The following is a 13907-nucleotide window of genomic DNA, read 5'->3' as shown; positions in this document are numbered from 1 at the left end:
TACATAAACCCAGAAGTTAGATAGTTACCTTTTTAAACAGAAACACTCAACTTACTATAGCTTTTAAACACTTTTAATTCTGTCTCCAAAGCTGGCTTCTACAAATTGACACTGAATGCCAGCAGGGTTGTCAAGACTCTTAGGAATAAAGTCACCATAAAGAAATTAGTATAGCACAATTCCTAAATTATACTTGATATGTACAAAGTTACACAGCTATGAGGAGACTTCTTCCTGAAGTTACTTGGGCAAGCTCGCAGAGTTGAAGCACGTCATGCTCACTACAAATCTGGTTGTGACTTGCAGGAGAAGAATTTGTGGTTAGTCCCCAGCACGTGAAACCTTGCAAAGACATCAGTGCTTTCTGTATCCCCAACAGAGCACCACGGCTTTTCTGAGGCTCCTTACGTCCCTGTACCAACCATCAGGAATCAGACAGATGAGATATTGTTTAAAAAGCATGAATAATGTGCATCTGTCCACAGATCCACAGCTGTCAGCAGCAAAACATCCACATCACTGAGCCTGTCATGGAGGAAGCTCAGGTGGAAGCAAAGAAAAATCATATTTTATTGATGCGTGCTGCATCTCACTATATAAGGGCTACAAAGATACTCTAAGACAATTCTAAATAGAACAGTTTTAAAAAGCAGAAATTCTAGAAAATAAGTTAATGGGAAATAAAGTTATGTCAGAAAGTCTATGGAGGAGAAAAATTATTTTTGAAGCCATAGAGTTTACTGAAGCTCAGTTCCTAAATACCTACTCCATTTTTGTTCCAAGCAACTGCATTTTGAAGGAGGCTTTCTCATTTCTAGCTACACAGAGATATGATGTGCCCTGACACATCCCTGAAGCACTGCAACAGCTTAATACTGAAAACACATATTAACATACAACACTATAGATTATGCTATTTCAAATACATAAACATATGTGTGTATGTGTTATTTATTGGTATTAAAACCTATAAATCAAAATATTGGGTTAAACCATATATTTTACAAGACCTCGTTAAGAATATCTTAACAAAAAATATCAGGATAATAATGAGCTTGCCAGTTAGTGGGCTTGGACTGCCCTCAGAATAATCTAATGCATGCTCCTTCTGACATCATTCATCCAGCATAAGTACAACTCACAAAGTCAAGCAAACAAGTGCCTAAGGCAGCTTTCAATCTCAGCAAACTGTCAGTGTGGCTGAGGAGAGGGTGCCTGGATCCGTGTGTGTCCCTGTCCCTGACTGGCTGGCACGTGGGCTGTGCAATGGGCACTCAGTGCAGCTCTCCCTGCACACTCCATCAGCTCCTCCTCTTCAGAGAGGTGAGGCCAGGAGAGCAGACTGTGGGGTCTGGGGGGCTTTCCTAGCACGGATGAACTCACTCCCTTCACCAGCCCAATGCTGTATCACTCTGACTTGCATGACAGATCACAGAGAGGGACAGAAGGAGGACTAAAAATATCTGTCCTGTGCCCAGAAGGGATCTGAATGGGCCTGTTGATCACCTCCAGTAGGCTGAGCATTGCATTCAAAACAGTCCTGAGATGAAGCAACACAAAGCAAGGGGCTTTGGTGTCTTAGTAAGAGTGAGCCCCTGGGACAGTTATGGATAAGATGCATACAGATATTCACAGATGTCCTCTTTGGTCATCTGCCTCCAGAACTAAGTCTTGGCTTGCACTCCTGATTTTTGATTTCAGACCAAAAGCCCCAGCTCATTCTTCTGGTGCCTCATGACATTGACTGACAGCAACTGTGAGTTCTCATTTCACACACACCCCTCACAGACAGGAATGGATTCTTGTATTCCAGATTTCAACCTGTGACTGCTCCCTAAAAGTTCTGTCTTGTGTTTAAGAGATCACAATGCCACCAACTTCTCAATGTTTTCTAAATCCATTCCTTTGTAAATTGAAAAATATGGCAGCAAAAAAGAAAATTTTTTTGCACCACTGGCACTTCTTACAAAGCACATATTTTAAAATACAGCAGAGGGCAGTGCAGCATTATTTTATGATTCACATTTTTGTCACTGAACTTACACAATTGAATTACACTTTTTCACAGGCCTTCAATCAACAATCCATTTAAACTCTTGGACATATAATGTGTATGAAAAAAATATGAAATATACTACAATTAAAACATTCTTTGAATACCACTGACAAGTTTTTAAATGGTCACTGAAATGAGTATACCCAAAGTTCAGTGTTTTATGAACAGCTAGAAATATATCAACAGGGTGAAGGGAAGGGCTGGTGGACCTTTTTTGTTTGTTTTTGGTACTAATACAGATACCGCAAAAGCACCAGGCCTTCTTTTCCATTCCTTTGACCATTTTTATGGCTTGCTTCAGATGGTCCACATCATTCTTGAAGTGTCCCTCACTGCATACAACACTGCAGCTGAGGCCCCAGCAGAGCCAACGGAGCTTACGTTTATAGATGACACTCTCATTTATGCACAGCTCTGTTAATTCACTACCAGCTTGTAACCTGCAGAAAATGATTTGAGGATACTGGCACATGAAAAATTAGATGTGAGCTGGCAACTGGTGCTCACAGCTCAGAAAGCCAGTCTTAGAATAAATGATCTCTGCAGATCCCTTCCAACCCAAACCATTCTACAATTCCCATATCCTTTTCTGAGCAAGTATTTCCTAGTCAATCATTCCTTATCCTGTATTTCAACAATTAACAGCTTCTATTGAATTGCTTCTAGCTGCTCTCCAATTTGTCAAGATTAATTTGAATTCAACTTCTCAAACACACTTGGAGCTTCTTGCAGCTCAGAGGTATCTTGAAAATGGATATGGATACTTTTTATACTACTATCCTAAACGTCAATAAAATACAAGAGCACAGCTTAATCCCAATGAAACTCTGGTTTATTTTGACATTGGTAACTCCCCCTTAACTAAGTAACTCCTCAAATGGAGAAGTCTGATTCAGAACTAGAATAAATTTGAATTGAACTTTTTATCCCAGTTGTGCAGCACCTACTGTGTCTGTACAATCCTATTATTTCTTACCATTGTCCCATGTTAGAATAAATGTTGCTGGAATTCTGTGAATTCAAATGCCCACCTGTTTGGGAGTAAGAGCCAACAGCACTGACAGGAAATAGAACATCTGAGTCATCATTCAGGACCTGCAGAGGACTCCAACTGCATATCTGAGAATTGCATGTGACTATTTCACGAGGCCTATTTGGAACAAACAAACAAACAAACCAATCTATTTATACAGCCAGTATTACTGTTCATAATGCTGATATTTCTTTCAGAGATACCACTGCAAGAAAAATCTTTATTTCAATCTGTCTGCCAAATGCTTGGTCAGCCATACATTAATTCATTAAAGACCAGACATTCCAAAGCAGACGAGACAAGCAGTGCTTGCCTTTTCCTCTAAACAAATTTCTGTCAGAAATAAAGAAAGCATATCAGTTTCTAAAATTATTCTTTCTCTTTCAGTTTTGCCCTGCCTTGTTGAACTGTCTACACTCTGATTAACAAGGTTAGTCTGTTTAAAATACACATTTTTATTGTGAAGCCAAAATAGAATTGTTATATTAAGAATAAGGAAACATCAAGTAGGCCAGAACTATATCCTGGCTATATCATGCCACAGTTTTAACAAGTGAGAACTTCAAGGAGAAAAAGAAGTCTGATATCTCAAAATTTGGGGTTTCAGTGAAACTTAGAAGCAAAATATCATCACTGCAGTGGCCCATATTGTTTAAACAGTAAAAAGGAAAAAAATAAGAAAAAAAAAAGGTGGGGGAAGAGGAATAGGGAGAGGGAAAAAAAATGAACTTGCTGTACCCATTAAAGTAGGGGAGGGGTGGAGGGGAAGCATGGAAATTTTACCACTATCTCCTGCACCAATACTGCAAGCTTACTTTTCAGAAGCTTCAGTTCCACCTTCTGTGCCTTTATTTCCTAATGATTTTCCATACAGCTCATCCTCATCTGCATCTTCATCATCAATGCTCTTCACATCCAGTTTCTGGTATTCATACTCTCCATTCATGAATACTGAGTTGTTCTTCCACGAATGGTTACTTTCACTTCCATTCAGATTTTTTCCCAGAGTGCTTTCAGATGAAGACAATGCAAGAACTGAAGATCTGTCTACACTCTCCTCTGAACTTTCTCCTGTAATCAGAGTCTTTGTACAATCCCCCAAGTTTTGCTCATCTTCCTCTTCATCAAATGAGATAATATTAGTCACCCTCTTCTTCTTTTTTCGATCTTTTTTGTATTTCAAATCTAGTAGTAATACAAAGTTTTTACACAGTTTAGAAAAGAGAAATAATATATGAAACCTGTTTTTTTCTTAAAAGAGGTCACGTACTAACTTACTCTAATCAAGAAAAAAACACTTAGATCTACATGGCATTCCTTATCTTTCCATACACATGGGCTTCTAAATCTCTAATTACCAGCTTAATTTTATAAGTCTTACATAATTCAGATTTTAAGAGATATTCTGGAGATGCATTCATAACATGATTCAGTTGAAACTGGGAAAAAAGTTCAACAAACCCATGAAATTAAAGTTATAATTATAAGTTAGCCTTCCTGTCACTTCCTCCTATGGACTACATCTAGCATATAATGCAGAGCAGGTCTGCACAACAGAGAAAAGATCAAGAAAACTTTCAGAGGAAAAACTGAAAAGAACAAACTTACAACACAAACAAAATCTACAGCCTGCAATCAAATAGTTTTGTCTATACTCTAAAAATTGAACAGTCAGCTTTCAGCTAATTATCTCTTGGCCTAGCAATACACTGAAATTCTCTCTGATTACACCAGATGTATTCAGTGACAGCACTTATTTTTACACTATTACCTATTCTCACTGAATCTGTGCACGTGAAGTCAAATGCAAAGCTGAAGCACTCCAAGAAATATCAGAAATCACTCACCAAGACACCTCACACTGGGACCAAACTGCTTTGTTTAATTCAAGTCCAGCTGTTATATATCCACAAAGTACACTAACATACTTTTTAAAGGATGTTAAAACCCATTCTGGTTGCAAATAGAATTACAGCAAAGAACACAGCCTTCAATGGAAACATCTGACTCGCTCTAATGTTCCACATATAATTGCATTTGAACAAACTCAATTTTTTTAAGTGACATTTCATGTTCTGTATACACACGTGCTGTACACATCAGGTACATCATGTTGTGGAGTCATGTGCACCATATGGTCAATTACTGTCCTTCATCTTGCAAGGCTATTCTATACCAACAAAGTTATCCCAAGTCAAGTATCACCTACAATTTTAATCTCATTTAAGTGCTATACAACAAAAGCTTTACCACAAGTTTGTTCTAAAAACTGTTTTAAGACAAAGTCTATTTTGAATGCCAATAAAAATCAGATTTTATCTCAACTTCTGTTCCTACCAGATTCTCATGTGAGGTTTGTGCCTTTTCCTCATAATCAAAACAATTTATTGCCTAAACTCAAACCTTGTTTCTTAATTGAAAAGCACAAAAATTTTCCTGCTGTTTTGTACTTTTACAAAGCAAAACAAACTTTTAGCTCAACTTCCAGAAACAAGATAATAAAATATTACTTTATTAATTTTGGAACAAAAAAATATATAACGAAAATCACATTTTCCTTGACTGATTTCAAATAAGAGATTAAGACTTTGAGTCTTTGTTAGTAACTAATATAATATCATAAAAGCAGGTTGTAACACTAAGAACTCAAAAGGTCAAGAGTGTATGAGTAAATGTTCATTTTGTCAATTATCTGCTTTGCATAGGAATTCAGACTGTAAACACAGTCACTACTCGAAGCAGATTACAAGCTAAGATTTGTATCTGATATATAACAAATTATATAAGTCACTGTATGCCTGACTGGCAAGATGGCAAAAGATAACATTAAAAATGAAATATCATTACATCACAAACTTCAAAGTTTGTGATGAACAAACTTTCAATTTTATGAACAAGAAATTCAGGTCACAAGCAAAGCACTACCAAAAAACAGTTTAGCCTCCCTGTCACAGTGATACGAGAATGCTGAAGTACACAGTTACCATTCAGTATTCACACCCAATGTTTCCAATTTCATGCTTTTTAATTACACACTCAACTGGTTTGTATGCATAGTGCACTTATTTTTAAGACTTCTGCAATACAATAAAAGTACATTCAAAGTAAATTAAAAAGTTATTTAAGCGCACTTGAATACTTCCTAAGTTTCTGAATGACACTAACATTCATAAAACTTACCAGCATTTACATTCCTGGGCAGAACAGGCAGGGGGTCAGAGTCCTGGTCAGGTTTTATGAGAATGGAGACTGCAGACGAGGCAGTGATCTCCCGCAGGAGGCTGCTGACACCCTGAGTGGACTCCTTCAATAAGGAAGTTACATTTTGTGTGGATTCCTTCAACAAATCTGACACAGTGGGTGTGCATTTGCTCTGCCCATTTAAATCCTTGTTATCAATGTTGATAGCAAAAAGAATGGAGTTCAGACCTTCAGAAAAAAGAAAGGGGAAAAAGAAACCAGAAATGCACCATATACTTCACAGGCAAGTTATGAATGTAGAAGATAAGGATTAATGAAAATGTGACATGGAAAATATTTCCCACAGTTCCCAATGCATGAATCCTTATTCTTTCATGTACCATTCATTCTTTTCTAGATTATATTCAAGCTGATGCAATCAGTTCTGAATTCTTCTTGATGGCTGTTCAGCTGCGCAGTAAATAATCAAAAAGTACTGAGAACTCATTTATTTATAAATGAGTTTTATTTAAACCCATTTCACTGCAACTTCACTATTTGTTGGTTCCTATATTCTGTTAGCAAAAATGCCCAGGAACCTTGTCTTGAAAATGAAGCATGTGACCATGTATCTGAAAAAAGGGATATAAAAGGTAATAATACATGACTTCTATAGATGAACTCTAGAAAAGTAAATTATTTGCTATCATTCCTTACTCTTGCTCTCCTTATCTGTATTTACCTGCAATTTTGATCTTACTGTAAAATTCCATCATTACTCTTTTCTAGCAGGAATAACCCACTTTGCTTCTCTAAATTGCACCAGTTTTAAGTCAGCCTTGACTGTTGAAGAGTTGAAAAATTTATGTGGAAAATTTTTGAACTGTAGGAAGGCCAGATCCAGGATTTTAACAATCCATCAATTCATAGCATAAATTGACATAATACCTTGACTGCTCACCCTGACTGTGCCTCTGACACATTCTCCACATAAACAGAGTGTATTAGAGAAACTCCTCACAAGCAGAAACAGATGCAACATCCCAAAATGCAGTAGTTTTCCAAGAGCAATTATACTGAAGAGAAAGCCTTACCAGCTGCCATCGTAGGGATCATGCTAGAACGTTCTTCATCCATCATAAAAGACCAGTCTTCATAGAAGACACTGCAATTTAAAGGGGGGGAAAAGGACATGCAGTGCTATAGTAATATACACTTCTGAAAGACAAAAAAACTGAAGTAGGAGCACCCCAAAGGATGAAATTTTATGTCACAGTAACTCCCTGTAGTTCTGAAATTGATAACTGTTCAGATGGTTCTAAAAAGACATGCTAAAGAGTATTTTTTCTTTACTTTTAGCTCTGCACTTTTTTAGGGAAAAAAAGCCCCTCAGGGTCTGGGGGTTTACGCTGCATTAGCAACCACAGCATCTTTCTATACCTATTGCTAAACATGTTTTGTATAAGCTTAGAACACATGAACACAAACAAAACAAAAATGTTCCTTTTATCTTGAGCAACCTGCTCTGGTGGAAAGGGTCCCTCCCCATGGCAGGAGGGGTGGATTACACAATCTTTAAGGGTATTTCTAATCCAAGTCCTAATATTCTGTGGTTCTGTGACCTGTTTCAATATCCAAATCCATACCAATTGCCCTAAATAGTTAGGGTGAACTATGAATTTGGATGTAAAAAACCCACATTTTTTCACTGTGAACATATAAATTTAGTTGTACTAAGCCTGGTTCTTTCTAGTAGCAGAATGCTGTGTTTTTACTATCAACATTCAGTTAATTAAACAACAGAACAGATAGCAAGAAAACCCTCAATCTATATATTAAACAACTCTGACAGATTCATTTAAAAGTTTCCAAAGCATATAATTGGAGATGTAAACTGATTCTGTAAATCCCATTGGAATTCAAGTAACATTTAAGTCTTAAAAATTCTGGAATAAACCTTTTTAGAAACAGCATTACAATGCAGTATGCTGATAATCCTGATACTGTGGAAGTATTGCTACAAGCATGAGAATAATTAATGACACAGCAATCCAAGTCACTAATTTCCTAATGGTTTTCAGACCTTCTTCTTTATTTCATTTGTCTTTATTTGACTTCTCCAAAATCTGTTTTGCAAGAAAGCTACAGATGACCAGAACAAACTAGAAATGAAAAGGAGGCACTAATGAACTCAGTTTGGGCAATAATCTTATCCACTAGTTCCATTAATCTATGCAAATGAATAAAATGCCTTTCTGCTGAATCCACTGAACTTGATCAAGCTCAACAGTTATTGATTAAAAAAGGAAAATGCCTCAAGTTTTAATAAAGAAAAGAAGTTAAAGCCATATGAGAAAAAGGCAGGACTCAGCTTATGAACTTAAATGCATTTTGCACTTCCAAAGTACTTCAGGATTTCACAACGTGTAGTGAGTTATTCTCAGTAACTGTAACAAAAGGTTCACAAACTGCTACCTAACCACTTCCCAGTGCTCTGCAGCTGCAGCTCCCCACTGCTGCACTGCTGGAGCTCTGCAATTACAGGATCTCCAAAAGGCAACAGGCAATTACCACTGATGAATTGAGATCAGACACGGCTGCAATTGTGTACTATTTTAGTGGAATGAGAGAGGCTCCTTAAAGCATGGTGTCCAGGTTTCAGTGAGGAACACTGCTGAAAGAACAGGGAAGGGATTTAGGGAAGAGGTCATGTGTTGATATAGGCACAAGCCACTACCTTAATGGCTGACAAAAATGTTAAAAAAGTATTTTAAGTGAGTTGACAGGCATAGCCCCAATATATACCCCCAATTAATATGGGGTACAACTACAGCTGCTTGGTTACCTGGGGTTTCAGACATTGCCAGCACACTTCCTGCATGACAGAGGATCAGATACAGTACCTGAGGCGGCTCTTATCTGCAAGCAGCATGTGAACATATCTCTCCAGGGAGTGCTCGTTCAGAGCACAGCGCAGCCAGGCCCGGCCTCTGCCAATGTCTGTCGTGATGGCCTTCAGAGAGTAGAAGCGCTGCAGCTCGTGTCTGTTCAGCACTTCTTTCACATAGTACCAGAACACTGGCTCTGCAATTGAATGGTTAATAATAACAATAATGACAACCACCCTACCAAGAACACCACAAAGCTCATAGCTGAATACACTTACATGTAATTCATAAACAAACAGGTAACAATAGAACTTTGAACAAAGGTGAATCATTTACTCTCCGCGTGCAACCCACCAGTTAAATAAGTTATTTATTCCTACAGAACTTGGGCTATTTAAGCACTTAGAACTCTTCACTTCATTGAAAAAGTCAAAGAAATTAAAGGATTCAATCTAACACTTCTACACAGAATTCACATTTAAAAACACATTTAAACTAGTATTGTATCCACAGGTTCATATGTTCAACTAGAAACATATTATGGAAGGGAAAAGTTTTCTTTAGAACTCTATGTTAGTGCTGATGTGAAATGTTGGAAGGCAGGTCCAAAGGAACAGGTAGCTCTGGAATTTGCAGGCATGCAAATAACAAATGTTACTTTAGAAAACAGAAGTGTTGCATTCAAACAGAAAAAAATATCTTTTTCCACTAAAACATTTTCTGTGCGCTTTTCCCAAATATTAATAAAAACTAATCAACCTCTTAATATAGTTCTGATTAAGGAAAAGAGAAACATCATGGTGAAGAGAAAAGTAAAGGAATCTTTTCTTTGAATGTAGAGAAAGTAATAAAAACCAACCCAACCAATACAAGCCATATAATCTTTCTTTCTAAAATTGCATTAATAATTAGAAGTTAAACATATCTGACCTATATAGATTATGGCATTTAAAGAACTGAGTAGGACAATGTCAAGAATGGAAACACTGTTTTAAAGACTTCACAGCACAATTACACAACACTGATCCCTGCCAGAATTCAAACTAAATTTTTCGCTATACATGATGCAACAGTAGGAAGTGCAAATTTCCTAACAGCAACATTTCTAGAGAAACTGGGAATGCAAGTTAAACTAGACTAAGAAGCAACAGTCATTTTCACTGCTACTTCTACCACACATCAAGTGTAAAGCATCCTACCCACAATGCAGTTTGGTGCAATGCTTCAAACTTCTTTCAGAAATTATATCACTAGACTGAACATAAGAACTAATTAAAACAGGGTAGCTGCAATGAGCAACTTACCTGTTTCAGTTTTGCTGGAGAAACCTGCTGCCTGTTTGATTGCTGCTGCTGTCAGTGCCAACCCCCGGCTCCTCCTCAGGCCATGCTGGAACACAGCTTCAAACTGAGCACACAAACAGGTCACTCTGCAAGAGAATTTTTTATGAACTCATGTAAAAGGAACTATAAAAAAATCATAGTGAAAATCAACTATGTTTCTATACAACAACTTTATTCCAGATCTCACAATAGGAAATGTAAAGTGAACCATTGTCTTATAAGCAGTGAAGGATCCCTCCTATGCAGTAATCTCATTATTTGCCAGCAGTATAATCTACTTATACCCACAGTCTCATCATAACAATTGAAAGCTGAGGCTCAGGTTACACGCAGAAGAACTGGCAATCAATTTGAGAAATCACCTTCACCTGCTAGAGGGGCTGTTAATCATATTATTTCAGCTTCACATCACCTACTTTTCATGCAATGTAATTTTTTGAGCATGTCAAATATTTTGTACCATATGTTTTATGTCATGATGCAAAATCTAAGCATGTTATTCTTAGACTATTTTACCTGCTATCTGAGTCTGAAGCAATTTCTTTTCTTCCTCCAAATCGTATTTGACACTGCAATAAACAGATTTTAAGAAATTTTAAGAACTTTTTGTTACACTAAATAAATTCAGTTTTCTGAACTATTTCTACTATGAAATAAAGTCATATCAAAAAAGGAAGCAGCACAAAATAGAGCATTGCAAAATACAGCTTGCATCCAAAAAGTGCTCTAGAGCATCATGTTACACTAATGGGCTGCTCCTGCAGTTCAAATAGATCCTTGCTAGCCAGAGCAACACACCTGCAGGTCCTTCAGTAAATTGAAAACTGAGTGGAAATTATTACTTTGAGTTTTAAATGTGCACCCACAAAACCAAACACTGCTTCTACCCAACTCAGTGCTACAATTACAGAACCACTCTTTAAAAAGCATTTCTTTTGCCTCCCAAGCTCTCCCAAATGGACTCCAGTCTATGAAATTCTACTTGCTGAATTTCACGTTGACACAAATATAGACATACTTATATTAATCACATCTTTACATATACCTAAACCATTCACTAAAAATCTTGTGCAAAGAAAACAAGCTGCTATTCTAAAATGTTAACTAAGTTAGACTTTGCAGTACACTGCAATTTAGTTCAGTCATATCAGGATTACAAGAACATATATTCCTAATATATATTGTATAGTATTACATATATTTAAAATAGATCTATTACAAATATAACCTGTCCAGAACAAGAATTTTAAACAAATACTGCACAGTAGTTGTTTGCTAGCAGACAAAAACTCTTTTACTATGACAGCCACAATTTCTTAATTTCCTTTTCTTCTTTTTCCTTCTCTTTGTTAAAGAGAAAGCAAAGACAGTCCCAGCTAGTAGTGACTGCAGAAATGTCTGTTGGACTTCTCACCTGTTTAACTGCATCCAGCAGCCGTTCTAGAAGAAATTGTCTTTTAGTGTCGTTGGTCTGTGAACCTGAAATCCAACAAAATCACATCATTTTAAAAGAAACTGTTTTTTAAAATACATTTGGGCCAACAGAAGGGTCTTTCTTTTGGGCCCTGAAAACTTTCTTCCCATGCCAATTATTCCACTAAATTAACTAACGTATTTTCTCTAAGTAAAATGATGCAGTATAAACTATGCTTTGAGGTTTCAAGCAGCCTTTCTCTAACAGGAAGCAATACTGTTTCAAATATCATCTTGATTCTTATTTTTAGTAACATTTTGAAAATATATTTCACCAGTACCAAATACAGAATAATTATTCAAGCTGATGCACAGCTTGTCCTGAGCTTCTTAGCACAACTACCAGTGTAGTACAGCATCACAGCACTAGCAAAGAATGGAAAACAAGAATGAGACACCAGGAGTATCTTCTTACTGTCAAACCTCACTGCAGAAAGAGCTTTAAGTCAGGTGAACAGAGAGCAACTCCTACAGTAAATCCTTGAAAATTTAACTACCAGCATAGTTCTTCTGATTAACACCTGTAAAATCTATTTTGTCACTATAAAAGAAACTATGAAAGAAAATCTTTAACTTCTCAAGCTATTTCAACAATAACAATACTCTTGTTGTTGGAAAATCCTTTATAAACTCCCATGAATATGGTAAATTTACTCTTTAAAATAGCTTTCGTTTCTTCTGTAATTTCTTTATTCTCAGCTTAAATACAAAACATCCATCAGAAACCTCTGTGACATCTCTGGAGCTTAAGTCATTCTATTCTCCCTTCTCTCTCAAAGAACATACAACCAATGTACATATAGACTGAAAGCCAATCATCCAAACTCTGCAGGAGCACATTCCTCCCAGCACTGAAAATCAAACAGCACACACTAGCAAACAGAGATGACATCAAAGATATGTGCTTCCTCTTGCTCTCCAGCAGTGTGAGGTCCAAATCCCAGAATTTCCTAACTTCATAATCCCATTCAAAACAGTTTGCTTTTAAACCAGCAGGACACAACAGCATTTGTCCAATTGAAATTATTCTTCCTTTAAACATGCATACTGATATAACATATAAATATACAATATACCAATAGAATGTATTATATATATTCATATTAACCTATAAGTATATTAATATAATTCATAGTTCCATATAGTCACTAAACAGAAGAAATCCCCCACAGTATGCCAGAATAATGAAAACAACAGGAAAAGCATGCAAACATAGCTGCTAAGCAAGCTTCTCAATGCTGATTTTGCTGATTACAGGGCCTTTTCAAGAAGTTGTGCTTCCCGTTTTGAACTCTGACTCAAACTGTGCAGACATGTGATGTGTGAGCTCTGGGGCTGTTAGTCAAGCACTCCAGAACACAAACAATGTTCAGTGCCAGTCCAGGACTCCAGGTTCAAACCCCACAACAAATGGGTTTTAACTTCACAACAGCTATGCCAGTTATGCCCGTGTGAAGATAAAGCTAAATTCATATAATCCCTACCATTCCACTTTGTGCTCCTTCAGAGATTACAATTTATTAAACAATACTCAATGTTCTTACCAGGCATACATTGCCAAAATGGAGATAGATACATGCCTATGTATCCATTTGTTTTATAATAAATAAATGGAAAACAATCTCGATCTTCAGAGCAACCTCTCATGTTCAGTAACACTGAATATCCACAGCTCTGCAGATTTTCTCTGTTGTTTCTAAACTCATTACTCTTAGTCTTACACTACCCACGTATCTGCAAGAAAAGGCATAACACAATATTTCTCTTTATATTAATAGCTTGAGACAACATCAGAACAAATGCATGTAATTAATAATTTCATGACCAGAAAAACATCTATCAAATGAAAATATTAGGAGGTGGCCCAAGCTTATCTTCCAAATGCAATACATGTTAGTTTTTAAATTCACCTCTCTTTGGACTCCTTGTATCTA

The 13907-nt window shown here is 36.7% G+C and overlaps 1 protein-coding gene across 12 annotated transcripts in view; it reads right to left on the bottom strand.

Moving 5' to 3' along the window:
* SNX29 (sorting nexin 29) overlaps positions 1 to 13907 on the bottom strand; it is a 101017-nt gene that overhangs the window by 83044 nt on the left and 4066 nt on the right. For 10 of the 12 annotated variants that reach the window (XR_005630240.1, XM_039732632.1, XM_039732633.1 and 7 more), the window contains exons 1-9: positions 13082 to 13121; positions 11915 to 11979; positions 11017 to 11069; positions 10462 to 10586; positions 9173 to 9353; positions 7364 to 7434; positions 6270 to 6518; positions 3905 to 4274; positions 3088 to 3206 (exon numbers count right to left, since the gene is read on the bottom strand). Coding sequence is in view for 11 of the 12 variants with exons in the window: in XM_039732632.1 (XP_039588566.1) it covers positions 3088 to 3206; positions 3905 to 4274; positions 6270 to 6518; positions 7364 to 7434; positions 9173 to 9353; positions 10462 to 10586; positions 11017 to 11069; positions 11915 to 11979; positions 13082 to 13106 (1258 nt within the window). In the remaining variant the exon portion in view is untranslated. Of the gene's footprint in view, positions 1 to 3087; positions 3207 to 3904; positions 4275 to 6269; positions 6519 to 7363; positions 7435 to 8840; positions 8887 to 9172; positions 9354 to 10461; positions 10587 to 11016; positions 11070 to 11914; positions 11980 to 13081; positions 13122 to 13907 lie in introns of those variants that run through there. The other 2 variants (XM_039732634.1, XM_039732643.1) reach the window with 2 other exon arrangements.

This window comes from Passer montanus, unplaced genomic scaffold (assembly GCF_014805655.1).
Source record: "Passer montanus isolate IOZ18808 unplaced genomic scaffold, ASM1480565v1 scaffold8, whole genome shotgun sequence".
NCBI classification, from domain to species: Eukaryota; Metazoa; Chordata; class Aves; order Passeriformes; family Passeridae; genus Passer; species Passer montanus.
The sequence above is the reverse complement of the archived record's forward strand: the minus strand, read 5'-3'. Positions and strand labels throughout refer to the sequence as shown.